Source organism: Bactrocera dorsalis, chromosome 2, assembly GCF_023373825.1.
Source record: "Bactrocera dorsalis isolate Fly_Bdor chromosome 2, ASM2337382v1, whole genome shotgun sequence".
Classification (NCBI taxonomy): Eukaryota; Metazoa; Arthropoda; class Insecta; order Diptera; family Tephritidae; genus Bactrocera; species Bactrocera dorsalis.
The window spans coordinates 53448259-53467619 of record NC_064304.1 but is presented as its reverse complement, the minus strand read 5'-3'; the positions used below and the strand labels follow the sequence as shown (position 1 = coordinate 53467619).

At 34.4% G+C, this 19361-nt stretch overlaps 2 protein-coding genes across 3 annotated transcripts in view; one reads left to right on the top strand and one right to left on the bottom strand.

Moving 5' to 3' along the window:
- The window catches only part of LOC125776319 (uncharacterized protein K02A2.6-like), a 171111-nt gene that overhangs the window by 135300 nt on the left and 16450 nt on the right, over positions 1-19361 (bottom strand). The gene's annotated exons all lie outside the window — the stretch shown is intronic.
- LOC105223080 (guanine nucleotide-binding protein-like 3 homolog) lies at positions 1658-17955 on the top strand. Of its 2 annotated transcripts, none has more exons than XM_049448037.1 (6): positions 1658-1813; positions 1871-2214; positions 13116-13651; positions 13711-13967; positions 14033-14437; positions 17471-17955. In XM_049448037.1, the coding sequence occupies exons 1-6, from the start codon at positions 1792-1794 to the stop codon at positions 17638-17640; spliced, it is 1734 nt and encodes a 577-aa protein (XP_049303994.1). In that variant the 5' UTR covers positions 1658-1791; the 3' UTR covers positions 17641-17955. The 2 variants fall into 2 exon arrangements, with proteins under 2 accessions (XP_049303994.1, XP_049303995.1); XM_049448038.1 differs by lacking the exon at positions 17471-17955 and adding an exon at positions 14536-15668.

Sequence of the window (19361 nt, the reverse complement as noted above, 5' to 3'; positions counted from 1 at the left end):
GCAAAAATACAAAAATAGGAATTTGTTGAGTGATAGAGGAGAAGCCTTACTCATTGAGTTGTAGCAAAACAAAATTAGTGCTCTTTGCGGGCCAATATTAAGGCATCCAAAACTTACCATTGTCGTTGCTCAAAATGTAAACAAAAAAATAAATTTGTGAGTTGTCAGTGAAAACTCATCGAAAACACAAATTGTCGGCTCGAATGACTCAGATTCCACAACCCACAAATGTGTTTTCAAGATGTTTTCAATGTCGGTTCGAACGTAGTATTACAAAATATAGAAAACCTACAATCGATTAATATCTATGATTATCTCGTCATTGCTTTAAAAAAAAATTTAGATAGTTTACATTTTTTCTCTTTGTAGTTTCTAAATCAGCTGTCATAATGTAATAGATAGCTAAATAAGGTCGCACCTAGAGATTTAGCGCGGATTAGTTTCAAATCACTTCAATAAAGTGATTTTGAACTGTCATTTTTGTACGGCGAAGTCTTGATAAATTTATAGGATTAGTAGGATAAACCACTCAACAGCCGAAATCGTGTGATTTACCGTGCGATTCCGTACTGTGATACAGTCTCAAGTTTCTAAATTTGAGATTTTAAGTTAGAAACAATTTTTGAGACTTGAGACTATTTTGCTATTCTGTTAGTGTGTCTGCCACTCTCGAAATATCGATACTCTCGATATTCGATACTAAACAAGAATTCATAAAAATGAGATACACATGATAGAAAAATAAAATAATTGGAAAAATAAAAAGAAATTAAAATATCGATATTTTCAATATACGAGTCTGAAAGAGAATTGGTAAAAATTAGATATATACATAATAGAAAAATTTATAATGTGTCTAACTTCTTCTTCTTTAGGCAATAATAATGAATTATAAATTTTTCCATTATGTATTTCTCATCTTTACCAATTCTCATTCAGACGAGCGCTCGAAAAAAAAAATAACTCTGGTCGGTCCAATACCCCCGCGTTGATAATTCTTCTGTGTCCAACTTCTTCTTTCTGCAATAATAATGAATTACAAATTTTTCTATTATATATTTCTCATTTTTCTCAATTCTCTTTCAGTTTCGAATATCGAGAGTATCGATAATTCGAAAACGATCAGTGCATGAATTAATAGTGGCCACTCGAATTTACAACAGTGATGCCGTAATTTCGAACATAACCTTGCCAGATTCGTTGAAGTGAAGTGATTGTAAAGTTTTTCTTATTTTTAAAAAATAACATAAAAACCAATTTCTCTTATTGATTAACTAAACAACATCAATAATTACGTGTATATAACTTAAAGAAAGTATAATTTTAACATCTAAAGACGTGTAAAGTGTAAAAGTTTATTTATCATTTCGGGAAATACGAGGTTTTTTGATAAAAACAACGAAAATATTGTTTTTAAAGACACGCGCCGTACATATTCGTAAATTAGAATTAAAAACGAGTATTTTAAGCCATTTCCCGTGAAAATTAGTGCACGTTTTCTGAAAAGCCGCTCTCCTGAACATTTACCATATTCGTAAATTGGAATTAAAAACACGAATTTTAAGACATTTCCCGAGAAAATTGGTGCACGTTTTCGGAAAATCCGCTCTCCTGAACTTTTATCTGTATAAATTTTGTACAACATTTGGAACATTAAATACTAACTTATATAAAACTTTAGCAGAGTGTGTTAGATTTCCTATAGACTTAAATAAAGTGGTAGATCTGGCAACTGTTAAAATACTCACGTGGATTTCACTAACAAAGATACGATATTGATCCAAATTGACAATGGCTTTGAAAAGATTGAAAAGTTTGTATTTGGAATAAAATTAAATATATAGTATATTATTATTTCCTCTTTTATCAGCTAAAAAGTCTAAACGACTTTCTGGACGCCTAAAACATAAAATTGAAAAGAAAGTGCGAGAACACAACAGAAAAATTAGGCGCGAGACAAAACGAAATCCTAAAACCGGGAGCAAAAAGCAAAAACTTATTCAAATACCTAACATTTGCCCTTTTAAAGAAGATATCTTAAAAGAAGTAGCAGAATCGAAAAAGCGTGTTGAAGAGGATAAAATGCGACGTCGTGAAACATTTAAACATCAAAAGAAGGAAAATAAATTCAAAAGCCTTGAAGACTTAGTTCTGGATGCGACTACTAGGAATGAAGTTCATACATCTACTCAAGTGGACAATGTCATTGGCGAGGTTTGTTTATAAATTTGTGAACAATTATAAAATACTTAATATAATATTAATATCCGGAGCGTTTTAATTTTAGTCACAATTTTATTTATTTTTATACTCGTAATATGTTGCTGTAGAGTACCATAGCTTTGTTCACCTAACGGTTTTTTTTTAACAAGTAAAACTAATTGATATGGATTTATAAATATATATCGCTCATTTGCTGCAAGACCGGCATAAGTCAAAAAAATCGATTCTCCAGAAAACGCGTTTAAAGTTTTCAACTGACTACTACCTTACACGGTGACTCCAACCTTACACCTCTTCTCAAGCGGAGCATATAAGAGGTATTCATATGAATTTTTCACTCAACATGAAGTATGATATAACGAACAATTCTGCAACATTAACTCAAAAATTACGTTTTTTGATTTATGCCGGTCTTGCAGCAAATGAGCGATATGTACATAAATGGGAAGAAGTAGAAGTTATACATACATACATACATACATACATATATACGTACATTTTAAATAAGCAATATCAGAGCCTTGCGACGCCGTTAAGATTCAACCTGCAAAATTCTTTACATGTGCATACATATCTTACAAAAGCCTACATCCATGTTATCAAAACTCGATATATGACAATCTTGGAAAAGGGTAAAATCGGGTGATACAACACGTCATGTTGCGTTGAAAACTACTAAACGGCCAAGTTGTTACGGAAGGGCTTTATGCCGAGAATTCCGATTTAGATACCGAATACGCGAACGCAAGTGCCTTTGGTGCCTTTTTTTTACCAAAAATATCGCCCAATCTGTAATATATATTTTTGAAAATTAGATAGCATTCTTTTCTAATAATGGTATTTCATTCCATCAATAATATACAGATTTTCGGACTTCCAGTTGACTATAGGAAATTGAACAAAAATCTACTTCTGATATATCGCAATTTTAATTTCCTTGTGAATTTTTCACTTTGCACTTTGCAGCCTAATATACCGAATATGAGAAATAACCAGGGACCGTAAATAATGATTATTTTTCAAATTTTTAAATGAAAGATCTCAGGATTCTGGTGAAAGTTTTTGCTAACTTCGTTGCATGTCCTATTAAAACTTCATAAAAAATCTGTGCTCTAAAAATGAGTTATATTTGGACAAAAAAAATATTATGTATTTATTTTTGAGAAAAAAAAACATAGTTTTGTGTATTTATTTATGAGAAAAAATTTTTTTTTTTTATATTTTTTACGTTTTTTTTTCGAAAATAATATTTATAATAAAGATCTAGGTCGGCTTTAGTATACCATCCCACGATTTCAGGGTTAAAAGTGGTATTGTTGGATAGAGCTGATGCTCCAGATTAAGAATATATTATAGCCGCCGCAAACTTATAGTTCTCCAGATATTTGCATTTAAAGTTAAAAATTTTGCAACTTTTATCTTGCAATTTCTCGATTTCTAGTAATTATTTCTTTCATATTATGCACTTAAACTTTATTACATTGTTTCTACATACTTATTTTTCAGTAATTATTTAGATATTTGCTTAAAAGAAGCATTTTATATTTTACACAAATTTTATTAGACAATAACAAAAGTGTTCCGTGTTGACGGATAATAAGTGTTGCCATAATTACACATTTATCAAACGAATAAATATTGATAAAAAATACGTTTATACCCCAATTCATTATCCCTTTTCTTGCTATATCGTGAATAAAAAGCAAAAAAGAGATTTATTCGAAAAAAACTTGACATACCCCGGTGTTGGATCGGCCAGAGTTATTTTTTGTTGAAGCGCGGCCGAAGGCCGCCAACGAAAAAGTAGTTTTATTCGAAAAAAAACCTGACACACCCCGGTGTTGGATCGGCCAGAGTTATTTTTTTCCTGCATTTGAGTTTTTTAAATTTATTTTTATTGTTTTCAATCGTTTGGGATATGGTAACACTTATTATTTGACAACACGGAACACTTATGTTATTGTGCATGTAGTGAAATTTGTGTAAGAATAAAATGCTTATTTTAAGCTAATATCTAAGTAATAAATATAAGTAAAATAAATATTTACAAATATTGCAGTGAAGTGTAAGTGTATAAAAAGTGCATAATATGAAAGAAATAATTACTAGAAATCGAGAAATTGCAAGATAAAAGTTGCAAAATTTTCAACTTTAAATGCAAATATCTCGATAACTATAAGTTTGCGGCGGCAATAATTTTATATTTTCTTAATCTGGAGCATCAGCCCTATCCAACCATACCACTTTTAACCCTGAAATCGTGGGATGGTATACTAAAGTTTCCCCAAACATTTTTTTTCAAGAATATTTACATATAATAAAAATATTTTTTTTCTCAAAAATAATATTTAACTATGTGATCAAATTGTAAGGTGAATTTTTGATCTATAAATGAGTTCTATTTTGAGCAAAAAAAAATATGGGTACATTTTAGAATAGCATCCCCGATTTCGGGGTTAAAATGGGTATGTTTGGATAGAGCAGGTTAAGAAAATATACATATATATATATTTGCCACTGATTTATGGTTTTTGAGATATTTGCATTTAAAGTTCAAAATTTCAACTATTTAAAATGCGTGTTTCTCCCATTTATAATGAATGTTATAGTTATATTTTTAACTTTTATATCCACTAACACTTCACTAATTCGTTTCTAACCATTTATTTTATATTAAATAGAGCAAAAATAACTTTTATTCAACATTTAAATTTTGTTGATTTATTTTTGTTCATACAATAACAATAGGGTTGCATTCTAACTAATAACCAGTGCAACCTTACGTTCATATTTTACAAAAAAACCAAAAGAAATAAAGAAAGCAAATAATACCCCAATGACAGGAAATATATTAACACATTAGTTTTCCGCATAGAATTCCTTTCTGCATTGCCGGCCTTCGGTCGCGCTTCAAAAAAATAACCCTCAGTCGGACCAACACCTGAGCGTGCTCAGTTTTTTTGCGTTGGCGTCCTTCGGCACCGCTTCAAAGAAATAACCCTTGGTCGGACCAACACCTGTGCGTGCTCAGTTTTTTATGTTGAAATCCTTTTTGCCCGATCCAACACCGGGATTTATCAAGGTAATGAGAATTTTGAAAGATTTTACATTATTCATCACACGATAATGAATTTAGTTATGACGTCATAATCTTTCTTTTTTTCTTATTTTTATTCCATTACAAAATATGGTAACACTAATTTTTTGCTTGTTTACAACCATTTTCTTATTTTAAGCTTAGTACGCAGCTCTCAAGAAACGTAAAAACTTCATATAAAAAAACGCTTAAGAAACGGTCCAGAAACGTTCCTGCGATAAAGTTACTTGTGCTAGTACGCAGCTCTCAAGAAATCTAGTACTAATGTTTAATACTTTTTTCAATAAAATGTGAATATGGCAAACCTGGTTTTGCGAAGAAACATCAAAACAACAATTGTTTCTTGAGGGAAATTCGAAGTAATCGTCAAATTCATCCTAAATTAGTTGAAATCATTATTATAAAGTATATTCCATTTTGAAATGTTGTATAAAACCAACCAATCATCAACAACATTCCTTAAATCTCAATGAAAATATTTGTGTTACCATACACATACATACATACATACATACGCACAAAGTTTGTTTACTTTGTTTATTCTCTCTTGCTCTTCTAATGTGAATCATTCACAATGCGTAACCAGCTGTCAAAATTACTTGAGAAATAATGTATTTTTTTTCTTGAGCAATTACTTGAGAGCTGCGTACCAACCTTTATGAATAAATGGATTTTAACTAAAGTTTGATATGAAATTAAAGTTAAATTATTTATTATGAAACGAATTAGTGAAGTGTTAGTGGATATAAAAGGGCACGATTACGATTCTTTCGGCGCTGGGATTTGATGGTACAAATGGGTAGAGGAGGTCCTCAGGATTAAAAAATGTTTACACATATACCGTCCTCAGACTCATAGTTTTCGAGATATTTCACTTTAAAGTTCCACAATTTTATATGCAATTCACTCTTATTTTGTTTTGTTTTGTTTTTCTTTACATGTCATGACAAATACCAGTTTTGCCACATATTGTGTTTTGAAAAAACTGTTAAACAATTTTCTGTTTAACATATATAGAGAAAATGGTACAAATGGCATTTGTATCTTATGTTATTTGATAAATAAAGATAAAAAATAATATTCCTTTGTGTCGAACTACTTTCTGCACTTGCGGCCTTCGGCCGCGCTTCAAAAAAATAACTCTGCTCGGTCCAACACCGGGGTGTTCATAGTTCCTTTGTGTCGAAGCAGAAAAATATAAGATTATATTTTTAGGACACAACGTATGGCAACACTGCTATTTGTCATAAATGTCAACACACAAATCTCTTGAAAGTTTGAATGTGCGAAATAGTTTTAAAAATATATTTATTTTCTTAAAAAATACACAATTACTGAAAATTTTAGGTATATTTGAATGTGTACAGTGTAAATAATTATATTGTTGCGAATTTACTCCTTACTAGTTTACTTTACTAGGTTCGTATCTCTGGATTGACAAATAAAACCAAAAACCGTTTAATTCACTTCAACAAAATCTCTTTATTTTACAACTCGTCTACACTATAGCAGATTACTCTTAGCACTGATTGATTACGTTGGCGCTGCCACGGTGTCCTTCCGAAGTGTCCTTCTAGAATAATGCGTCTGGCAATTATAAGAACATAATGCTACACGGCGCCAAATGCAGCTATTGTTTAAATAGACAAACGCGGCGCCCAATGTTTATAATAAGGGATGCATATAGCAATACAAATACCAAACTTAATACTACTTTTGTAACACTGCCCTCCACTTAAGCCTAATCGTCCCGATTAGGCACAAATCCTCTTGAACCAAATGGGGCGAGCCCCTCCAAATGTACTACTTTCATTTTACATCGTGCTTTTCCATTTCTTTGTATGCGGTATACCACGTCACTAAGTCGTTTCATCACCATATAGGGCCCTTCCCAGGCTGTCTGCAATTTCGTGGACAAGCCTTTCTTTCGAAGTGGATTGTACAACAGGACCAGATCACCTTCTTCAAAACCTTTTGAATTTGCCGCTCGATCAAACCGATCCTTCATATTATTGCTCATCAGATGCGTGTGCTGCCTTACCATTAGATGCAATTCATTCATTTTTTCCTTTAAGGCAGAACAATAATCTCCATCATTTCTTACAGCTATAGGATTCGTTCCAAACTTAAGATCAGCAGGAAGTCGCAGATCAGATCCGAAAATAATCTTTGCTGGCGTGTAACCAGTTGTCTCGTGCTTCGCTGAACGATACGCCAGCAGGAACATCTGGATGCACTTGTCCCAATTCCGTTGACCTTTATCAACGATTTTCCGCAGATGTTCTTCGAGCATTCGTTTGAATCTATATACCATCCCATCTGATTGTGGATGTAACGCTGTTGTCCGCGTCTTGTGGATGCCCATTAATTTACAGACTTCTTGGAAAATGGAAGATTCGAAATTCCTGCCTTGATCTGAGTGTAATTCGACGGGCACTCCGAACCTCGTTATCCAATTTTCTACAAACGCTTCGGCTACTGTCTTCGCTTCTTGGTTTGGTAAGGGATACACTTCTAGCCATTTACTGAAATAGTCCATGACAACCAGTAGATATTTGTTTCCGGCCGTACTGGTTGGGAACGGACCTGCAACATCCATTGCAACTCGTTCAAATGGTGATTCCACGTTGTACTGTTGTAGCCTACCGCGACTTTTGACTTTGGGACCTTTAGCTGCCATGCACTTTGCACAATTGCTTATCCATTCTGCTAATGAATCTCGACAACCAATCCAGTAGAACCGTTGTTTAATCTTCTCTATAGTTTTAGTAATTCCAAGGTGCCCTCCACTAGGTCCATTGTGATATTCTTTCAATACTTTCGGGATCATGGACTTCGGTACTATGATCAGCAGACGAGACTGTTTGCCATCTTTTGCAGTTGGACTCTCTCTACTTATTTGTTCCTTTGTTGGTCGTACCCCATTTTCTTTGGCTATTATCAGCTTTGCAAGATCAGGGTTGTCCAGCTGATTGATTCTGACGCGGTGAGGAGTCCAATCATCTTCAGGTTCTATATTCAGTAATCGTACGTCGATTATACCTTCTTTTCCTTCTGATTTGGAGCAATGTTTACATTCCAGTGGACAAGGGCGACGTGATAATGCATCTGCATTTTTGTGGTGAATCCCCTTTCGGTGTTCTGTTTCGAAGTCGTAATTCTGTAATCTTTCGATCCATCGTGCAATTTGGCCTTCCGGATTCTTAAACTGTAATAACCATTTTAATGCTGCATGATCAGTCCTCAGCAAGAATCGTTGCCCATACAAATACTTGTGGAAATGTTTTACACATTCCACCACAGCTAGTAGTTCTTTTCGCGTCACGCAGTAGTTTTTCTCTGGTTTCCCAAGCACTCTGCTGTAATACCCAATTACTCTTTCCTTCCCGTCGATGAGCTGAGACAGGACACCTCCAATTCCATAACCGCTCGCATCTGTATCCAGGATGAATTTCTTTCCAGGTATTGGATAAGCTAACATCGGCGCCGTACAAAGTAGTTCTTTAAGCTGCTCAAACGCTTTTTCTTGTTCCAACTGCCATACAAACGGGCGATTCTTTTTTGTTAAATCATGTAAACTTCTAGCCACGTTCGCAAATACAGGTAAAAAACGGCGGTAATACGTGCATAAGCCGAGAAAGCTGCGGAGTTCATGTATGTTGGTGGGTCGAGGACAATCTTTAACCGCTTTTATTTTTCCCTCCTCGGTGTGAATCCCCTCAGTTGACACTTTATGTCCGAGATATGTGACCTGCTTCTTCCATAATGAACACTTTTTGGGATTCAAGCGTAATCCGGCTAATGCTATTTGCTGAAAGACTTCCTCTAGATTTTTCAGATGATCATCAAAACTTTTTCCCATGATGATAATGTCATCAAGATACACCAAACATGTCTTCCAGTTGAGTCCTTTTAACACATGTTCCATCAGTCGCTCGAACGTTGCAGGCGCATTACATAACCCAAATGGCATCACAGAGAATTCCCATAACCCGTCGCCCATACTGAAAGCGGTCTTTTCACGGTCACATTCCTCAATCTCGACTTGCCAATATCCACTTTGTAGATCTAATGTAGATTCTTCCTGTGTTTCCTTCGTTTGCAAATATGGATGCGTATTTTTCTAATAGTTTTTCTGCTTTTAATTTTTCATTTCCATGCAGTTCATTCAGCAAATTGTTTAGGAGTGTAGGACTTATCTGCTGTGGCTCAATAGTAGGATTCTGTTGTGACCGTTCGCATCGTGCTGTTGCACTTATCAATGCCTCATAGTTGTCCCGTTCACCATCTGGAATAGTCTGAAGGATTTCTGCCGCAGGTCCTTTCAATGATACAAACAAGGACGCTGCTTTGTTCGCTGCATTCCAGTTATTGGCCATTGCTGTCTTTTCAAACTGAAGTTTGAAAATTTGAAATGGAATACTTCCATCGAATGTGGGTGCCTTCAATCTTGGATTATTTGTTGATGGTGCAGGGTCATATAGTTGCAGTTTCGCATACGATTACTCAATTGAAGAACTTCTGATTTTAAATTTTCTTTTTCATTTTTTAACTTTCTTAATTCCTCTTCAAATTTTGAAAATTTCTCTTGCACTTGTATATTATTTTCTGTAATCTGTTGTACCAAACGCTTTTCTAACTGCGTATTATTTTCAGTCATTTGTTGTGTAAGGCGATACTCTAACTGTGATGTATTTTCAGTTATTTACGTCATTTGCTGTGCCAGACGATTTTCTGTTTGCACTGCATTTTCTGTATTTTCAGCTATTTGCTGTGCCAGACGATTTCCTGTTTGCACTGCATTTTCTGTATTTTCAGATATTTGCTGTATAGCCACTAACAGCATGTTCATGTCTACACTTGATGATGTTCGTTGTTCTTCTACCTTTGTAGAAGTTCCTGGTCCATCAAATTCGAACTCGTCCACATTAATTCCATCCGCTTCCATTGCTTCACGTAGTCGTTCCTGCAGATCCGCCTTTTGCCCGCTTATCGGCAAATTACGCTCCTCCAGTTCCTTTTTTAATTGCTGAATTCTCAATTCTCCGAATTTAACCTTCTTGAATTTGGATTATTTGACAATCCCACTTCCGACACCAATTGTTGCGAATTTACTCCTTACTAGTTTACTTTACTAGGTTCGTATCTCTGGATTGACAAATAAAAGCAAAACCCGTTTAATTCACTTCAACAAAATCTCTTTATTTTACAACTCGTCTACACTATAGCAGTTTACTCTTAGCACTGATTAATTACGTTGGCGCTGCCACGGCTTTTATAGCCACGCACTCCTCGCTGATGCCGAAGTGTCCTTCTAGAATAATGCGTCTGGCAAGTATAAGAACATAATGCTATACGGCGCCAAATGCAGCTATTGTTTACGTAGACAAGCAGACAGCTGCGGCGCCAAATGTTTATAATAAGGGATGCATATAGCAATACAAATACCAAACTTAATACTACTTTTGTCACAATATATTAATTGAAAAATGTGTGAAAAATGGGTTGAAAATAGTGAAATAACGAGCATTGTTTTTACAAATTTTTGAACTTTAAAGTAAAATATCTCGAAAACTATGAGTCTGAGTATATGGTATATGTGTATGTGTATAAATTTTTTAATCCTGAGGACCTCTAACCATCCATACCATCAAATCACGGCACCGAAAGAATCGTAATATTGCCTATAAAAGTATAAAATATATGTATTGTAAATGTAAAATGCATTATAAATCGGAGAAACATGCATTTTAAATAGTTGATTTTTTCAACTTTAAATGCAAATATCTCAACAACCATAAGTCAGCAGCAACTATATGTATATATGTATATTATTGATCTGGAGGACCTCCTCTATCCATACTAGAGATGAGCGATATTGCGATTTTTAAATCACTGTGATTTTAGCGATTGCTATTTTTAAATCACTGTGATTTTATATTGCTATTGCGATCGCAACTAAGTCGACGTTCAAACGTCGTTGTTGTTGTTGTAGCGGCAGATTCTGCCAATTTGACACTGTTTGGCCGAATAAAAGTCCGGGTCTGTTCCACTTACCACTTACGTAGGTTTTCTGCCTTTCTTTTCACTACATTTTCGCAAATATTGGAGCGGTTCGGCTACCTGACACTTAGAGCGTATTGCATAGTTCATTTGTATGTTGGTATGATGGAATTCTTAGAAGGAATTACCATTAGTGTGGTTGATAATTTGTTTGTTTAGAATACCCGCTTTTAATATTTTCAAGACCTAATAATTAACGCGAGTTTCCTAATCTTTGGGAAAATATTAAAAACCCGTAATTTTTTATTCCATAATTTTTTCTGAAATTAATTAGTTACAATTCTTGTTTTCATCACAAAATGCTTTATATAAGAACTTTACACTCAAAACTTCAAACCGCTATGACGAAAAATAGCATATACGATATATACAATACCCTGAAGAAAGTTGTTACTTTTCTGCTATTTGCTATTGTGATCGTAATTCACAGGTTCGAACTGCTATCGTAAATCACAGGTTCGAACTGCGATTACAATTCACTGGTTCGAACTGCGATCACAGTTTCAAACTGCGATCGCAATCACTGGTTCGAACTGCGATCACAGTTTCGAACTGCGATCGCAATCGCAGTTCATAGAAGCGAACTGCTATTTATAAAAAGTGATCGCAGTTGCGATTTGCGATTTTTCAATCACAGTGAAAAAATCACCGGTAGTGAAATATCGCTCATCATTAATCCATACATACCCATTTTAACCCTGAAATCGGGGGATGCTATTTCAAATCGCAGCTAAAAATATTTTTATGTATTTATTATTGAGAAAAAAAACATATTTTTATGTATTTATTTTTGAGGAAAAAAAACATAACATAAAAAATATGTTTTTTTTTTTTCAAAAATAATATTTATAATAAAATTTTCTTTTTGTTTTCATAAGTAATATTTGTAATAAAAATATTTTTTTCTCAAGAATAATATTTAACTATGTGATGAAATTGTAAGGTGAATTTTTAATTTATATTTCGCGTGTTATTTTTCTGTAAGTTGGTAGTACTGTTAGTGACATTTATGCTAAGTTTCACGTCAAAATAGTCATTAGTATTTGAGATACGGGCTGTTTTGTGAGGCTCTAAAAGTGAATTCTTCGATTTTTATTATGTCTGAATTTATTGAACAATGAAGTCATTAATGCACCATCTCCTACTGTATTGGTTATTCGTGATCATTTTGCCACATTTTCAACTAATATTGTGCCGCAACCACCGCATTCGCCTTATTTACCTTCGTGTAACTTCTGGCTATTCAGCGAATTCACATGAGCACTTGCGGACACCGTTTTGACTCAATTGAGGATATAAAAGATTTTTCCAAGTGCTAAGATGACTCAAAAATTCGTTGGCATAAGTGTACTGCAGCCGGAGGGGATTACTTTGAAGGAGATGAGATGGACGAAATTCATCTTTCAATTTGATCATATATAATAAAAATATTTTTTTTATCAAAAATAATTATTATTTACGGTTTATTAAAATATTAAATGTTAAACATTAAACGAATTAGTTGAGCTTATACATTATAGATTTTGAAAACCTCTGCTATCTCTTTGATATCAACAGGACAATCCTGCGTAATCCTGCATTTAAGTATTTTGTCGCAAAAGCTCAGTATGCCAGTAAAAAGTTTCGAATCATGGTTAAGATTTCATGTGCATGTTTTTCAGCCTTTAGGCGTTTGCGTATAAATTCAAAAGTAAAAAAGTAAGCTTAAAAATTCAATATGTATTTTAAACAGAAGGAGTATAGTCCAGCTATAAGCAAGGAACAGTCCCTTAAGCAATACTTCAAGGAATTCAAAAAAGTAATTCAAAATGCTGACGTCGTTTTAGAAGTGGTAGATGCACGCGATCCTCTGGGAACTCGATGCAATGAGGTCGAACGAGCTGTACGCTCTTTATCGGGTAATAAGCGTCTAGTGTTAATATTAAACAAAGCTGATTTGGTGCCACGTGAAAATCTCAATAATTGGATTGGATATTTTCGGCGATTTGGTCCGGTTACTGCTTTTAAAGCCTCAACACAAGATCAAATATCTAAATTGGGTCGACGGAAATTAAAGCAAACTAAAACAGATAAGGCTATGCAAGGATCTGTGTGTGTGGGAGCTGAATTACTAATGTCGATGCTTGCAAATTATTGTCGCAATAAAGGCATTAAAACCTCAATACGCGTGGGTGTTGTAGGAATACCAAACGTTGGAAAAAGTTCTATAATAAATTCCTTGACTCGCGGCAAAACATGCTCTGTTGGTTGCACTCCGGGTGTTACAAAGTAAGTTTAAATAATTGCATTTTAATAAAAAAATTCGAATTATTTTCCCGTTTATTTAGAGTCATGCAGGAAGTTGAACTTGATTCAAAGATAAAACTTATTGATTGCCCAGGTATTGTTTTTACAAATCCTGCAAAAGGGAGTTCTGAGGTAGCCGTTTTAAAGAATGTTCAACGTGTTGGTGACATTAAAGATCCTTTTACAGTTGCTGAGAGTGTTTTAAAGCGCGCCAGTAAACAATACTTTTGTAAGCTCTATGATATTTCTGAGTATGATAGTTTTGAAGAATTTTTTGCTAAAAAGGCTTCACGAATGGGTAAGTTGAAATGACTATAAATAAATATATTTATTTACGTAAATATGGTATATTACCAATTATAGGTAAATTTTTAAGAAAAGGTGTGCCAGACGTTGTTGCAGCTGCACGCAGTGTGCTTAATGATTGGAATAGTGGTAAAATTAAATATTGTACTCAACCTCCTGAAACAGAGCAAAGAGATGATGTCCATGTTAGTGCTGCCATAGTTCACTCTGATGCTCGCGAATTTGATGTTGATAATTTCGATGCGATGGAGATGGAAATTCTCAACAAATGTATTGTTAAAAATGAAGAAGTATTAGAAGTAATTTCAAGTGGACCTGTGGAAATGAAAATGTCCTTTGATGATATTGATACGAAAAAGTCTGCAGATCCTATAGTGAATGAAAGCCAAATTCCTAATAAAAAAAGAAAACTAATGGATGCAAACGATACATCGACAGTGGATATCGTAATGAATTTAGAAGGTAACTATGCATAAAATATGTAACTATCGGCTAAAAACATAATTACAAAAGATTGTATCCAAACGTCTTAATCAGATTTATATTTTCCCACCCCTCAGCCCCAAACTATCCACGTAAAAACTCCCTGTCCCTTTTCTCCAACGCAGGTCGTAGAGGTCAGTGACGAAATAGGACTATAGGGGGCCACAACGTATTTTTAGCTGGCATCCTATACCTAAAGAACACTCACACCTGTTTTAACTGAAATTTGCACCAACGCACAGTGAATATTATTCAACTAAATCAAAAACTGATTTTAATAAAATTGATTTACTTTTGCATGATAGTATTCTTTGACTGGTAAAAAAAGGTTCTGAGCTCAAAAGCAATCGGTTTAGTAAGTCCTGATTTGTAGCGATCCGTTAGTTCTTTCGTGTATGATGGAGTCGACTCCATCACCAGAGCTCTCCAATTGAAACTAGTGCATTTTGAATAACATCGGGAGCGATGTTATGAGTGATGGAGGAAGATAACACCAGGAATAATTTGAAGTTAATTCCTGTGCAGGATCTAGCGCAAATCTAATGAATTTTTCGAATTGAATTCGAACAGGACGGCAATAGCGGGTGGACGATGATCTGCAGTTTTTCCAAATTTGTTTGTGCTATTCATCATTTTGCGTTTTTATTATCAGTTATACAGGGACATATGTCGCGAAAAATAAATTATTGTCTTTCAAACTAATATTTTCAAAATCCTGCTCATATTCGCTCTGACCAGAATTGCCATCAAAGCCACATATTCCTATTGATAATAGGTAATTCGAGGACTCATTCCGTTCCTTAATTACATTTGTGACGCAATATGGTCCAATAATTTTTTTATTTCAACTTCAATATCAGATTCTGACACCTTTATTTGCTCAGGATAACTGTTTTTCCTTTAAAATGTTATCATAGCAGGGTAAAAAGTTAATATCAATTTTTTTGTTAACGAAGCTTCTAATAAGTAGATACTGGAGCTTTATTAAATTTGCTTCGGTTATAAATGTTATTACTTCACACATCTTCTAAACACGAAAATTCAAAAATGTAATATTATATATAGGCGTGAAAGTTTACACCGATATGATGTGCCTAAATAAAAGTACGTTTAAAATAAACATTTGATAAAAGTGAGAAAATGATAAAATGAAAACCAAAGCTCAAATATATATATATATATATGTATGATGAAAAAAAAAATAAAATATGCAAGAATATATATACACGTAGATAAAAAAAAATTATAAAAAATAACACAAAAAAATCGCATGCCTGGTAGAATAACATGAATATCAAAGAAAGTTGCAAAAAGTTGCAGCTGAAATCAAAAGCATAGACTTAGAAAAAATTAACTGATATAAACAAACTTGATTAATTTGAGGGTGAGACAGGGATCACAACTTTTTGTATACCTTAAATCGATGTATAAAGAAAACCATACCACTCAAAAGGGCACTTATAAAACAACTGTTTTAAAATAATAAAACAACATATTATTGCATAAAAACCACTTTGTTGTATAGCATATACCTTTATTCTCAATATTCATTTCGATTTATGGGGATTAAACACGATTTTATATTGCAACTTAATTTATTAGAAGAGACAATTTTTAAGCTATTTTCACTGCATAGTCCGCGTGTTTCTATTGTCTCACTTCTCTCGCTTTTCGCAGCCCAGGATAGAGCAAAAATGTATTTACCGTTAGTTTTATTGGTGTTTTAAGAAATAGCTTTGATAGAAACAATGGTAAATATTTATATATTTTTTTTTTTGCCTATGAAATCGACCAGTGTGCAACGGTACCTTTAAGATGTGTCAACTAAATTCTAAAAATTATTCAAATCAGGCTATAACGTTTGAATCCCAATATCTATGGCTAACTTTTTGCCGAAAAAATCGCTTACTCTGTGAGTTATGGTTATTATTGTGAATCTTATTCCGAAATTTCAGCCAAATTTTGTGTTATCTAATTAATAAATTTGAGCGAAAGTTTGTACAGTTGTGTTCAAAATAATAATGGTGCTAATAAGTCAAAGGTCGTATTTTTTACAAAAACTTTTTTGAAAACTGCGCATTTAAAAATTTGAATTTTCAAACATAAAAATAAAATATATATATATTTCTTATTAATAGTCCCACTGACGAGTTAGATAACAACAATGATCAATTTTCATTAGAAAGGTATACAAAGAGAAATTTAGACCCCTATTATGAGTTTGAAAATCAGCATTATGATTTTCAACTCAAAAAGTCAAAAAAATTCGGTTAAAGTACTGACAAACTTCGACTTTTTTTTAGTATTACGGTTTTCAATTCTGTCCCAATGGGATTGACTAGATTATCAAACCGTTCCCACGACAGTCGGGTCTACGTAACCGGAACGGTCCCGGATTTTTACCCGGCCAAGGACTGTCAACTCGGCAGAATTCGGCCGCTATAACAACAACAACAACTAGAATATCAAAAATTTTCAGTTCTAAGGCTGTTGCCGCCAAACAAAGGGGAAGAGCACAATAATTAGTGTTGCGTACATGTATTGACAGTACGTGTGCGCACATTAAAATTTTGCATAATTTTATTTCTTGTAACAACCAGGACAAAATGTCTTCGAGAAGATATAAACCAGACGCTGGATGGTTTTGTTACTTATTTTTGCGGCGATTTTTTTTTTAATGAGAAAAAAAGTATGATTTAAGAAAAATTTAAGATTTGCAAAGCATATCAAAAAAAAATCTTCCATAGCGCGATAGCGAATGACGTTAAACTAGATATTTTTAAAACTCTTTCTTTGAGAAAGAGAGACAAGAAAAGTTGTAGCGACCGTAATAACTGGAAATTCGATTTCAAAATGTGACAGAATGTTTACTATAGTGTATACTATCCGATAATGCAAGAAAAAAAATCGCCTTTCGAAAATTTCACCCTAAGACGATCCCTAACCACGCATTACCTATTAATTTTATGTAAATAATAATAATCAAATTTTATTTATTGTAATCTCATTCAGGTAATCAGTCATTGAATAAAAATATGAAGGATCAAATCAAAAAGAGAAAAAAACAGAATGTACGCAACGAAAAGAAAATTTCTAAACTAACCGATGTTCTGGATGGATTCAGCTTGGAGACGAGTATCGATGACAAATATGATTTCAACAAGGACTACTCAATTGAATAAACAAGTAGATATCCTAATATATGTAGAACGTGTAATAGCTACAAACAACATATAAACTTGATTTTGAGGAAATTTCGATATGTCTTCAACTACGCTTGCTTTTAAAAGCTTACATTTTTGTACTTTCAATTTTAAGTTGACGCCAAACATTTAAATATTTCGTATGTCGGTTAATTATGTGGCTTGAATTTGAGCTAGAGCCAACTTAAGCAGTTATCCCAGAAATACAGAAATATTGTGTCTGTAAATATGTATCAATGATATGCTTGTTATCTAATGTTCAAAATATATTAAAACAAATATTGTACATTCGTATATGTCATATAGAAATGTTTGATTTTATAAAAAGAAAATTTTGTTTAATGTTTTCTCAGAAATGTCGTTCTATATACTATCTTGTTGCAGCCAAGATTCACACCCACCGCAGCAAAAAACGCACGCCAACAAACAAAGAAGCTGACAGACAGCAGAACGAGTTTCTACTCGACTTGCACTCCTGCTTTCTGAGAGCACTCGTCAACAACTCGGTATAAGGGAACTTTGGGACGGCATTTCAAGCTCAACCATTGGTTTTCGGAAAGTGGTACGACGAGGAGTACCGTGTTGCAGCGGAGAGAAAACAGACTGACTACCTCGCAATGTTACGATCGACCACAACACATGCGGGATGGGATAGATGATACCGAGAGTTGAAGAGAGAAGCGAGACGCATTTGCAGACAGAAAAAGAAAGAGGCCGAAATGCGTGAGTATGAAGAGCTTGATAAGCTTGCCGACAGGAGTAAACTCGAAAATTTTACGTAAAAACTCGGCTGCTAACAGAAGGTTCTTGTAGAACCCCCAAAGGTGATCTAGTGACCGATGCCCAGAGCATACTTAAACTATGGGTGGAAAACTTCTCCAGCCTGCGGAATGGCAGTGAACGTACAACGCCAGGAGATGGTGAACCCGACTCCCCAAACGATGACGGTGGAGTAGACGTTCCATTGCTTGACCATGAAAAAGTTCGAATAGCAATTACCCGTCTGAAGAACAAAAAAGCAGTGGGGGCCGGTGTATTGCCGGCCGAGCTATTCAAACACGGCGGCGAAGAACTGATAAGGAGCATGCATCAGTTTCTTTGTAACATATGGTCGGACGAAAGTATGTCCAACGATTGGAATTTAAGTGTGCTATGCCCATTCCATAAAAAAGGAGATCCCACAATCTGCGCCAACTACCGTGGGATAAGCCTCCTCAACATCGCGTACAAGGTTCTATCGAGCTATTGTGTGAAAGATTAAAGCCCACCGTCAACAAACTGATTGGACCTTATCAGTGTGGTTTTAGACCTGGAAAATCAACAACCGACCAGATATTCATCATGCGCCAAATCTTGGAAAAGACCCGTGAAAGGAGATTCGACACACACCACCTCTTCGTCGTTTTGAAAGCTGCTTTCGACAGCACGAAAAAGAACTGCCTTTATGCCGCTATGTCTGAATTTGGTATCCCCGCAAACCTAATACGGCTGTGTAAACTGACCTTGAGCAGTACCAAAAGCTCCGTCAGTATCGCGAAGGACCTCTCCGAGCTATTCGATTCCAAACGAGGCGACTCCCTATCGTGCGACTTCTTTCAAATTTAAGGAAGTACGAGGTTTGACAATTAAGTAATGAGGCTGATTTTATTGCGGCGCTTGTGGTAAACTTGTGACCTTGAAACTCCCCCTCTTTTTCCGGC

Bases quoted from the DNA above. Each gene is read 5' to 3' on its own strand.
- LOC105223080 (XM_049448037.1), top strand. From the start codon at position 1,792: ATGGCTTTGAAAAGATTGAAAA. The intron at 1,814-1,870 runs GTTTGTATTTGG...CTCTTTTATCAG, and splicing joins GGCTTTGAAAAGATTGAAAA to CTAAAAAGTCTAAACGACTT. The intron at 2,215-13,115 runs GTTTGTTTATAA...TATTTTAAACAG, and splicing joins TGGACAATGTCATTGGCGAG to AAGGAGTATAGTCCAGCTAT.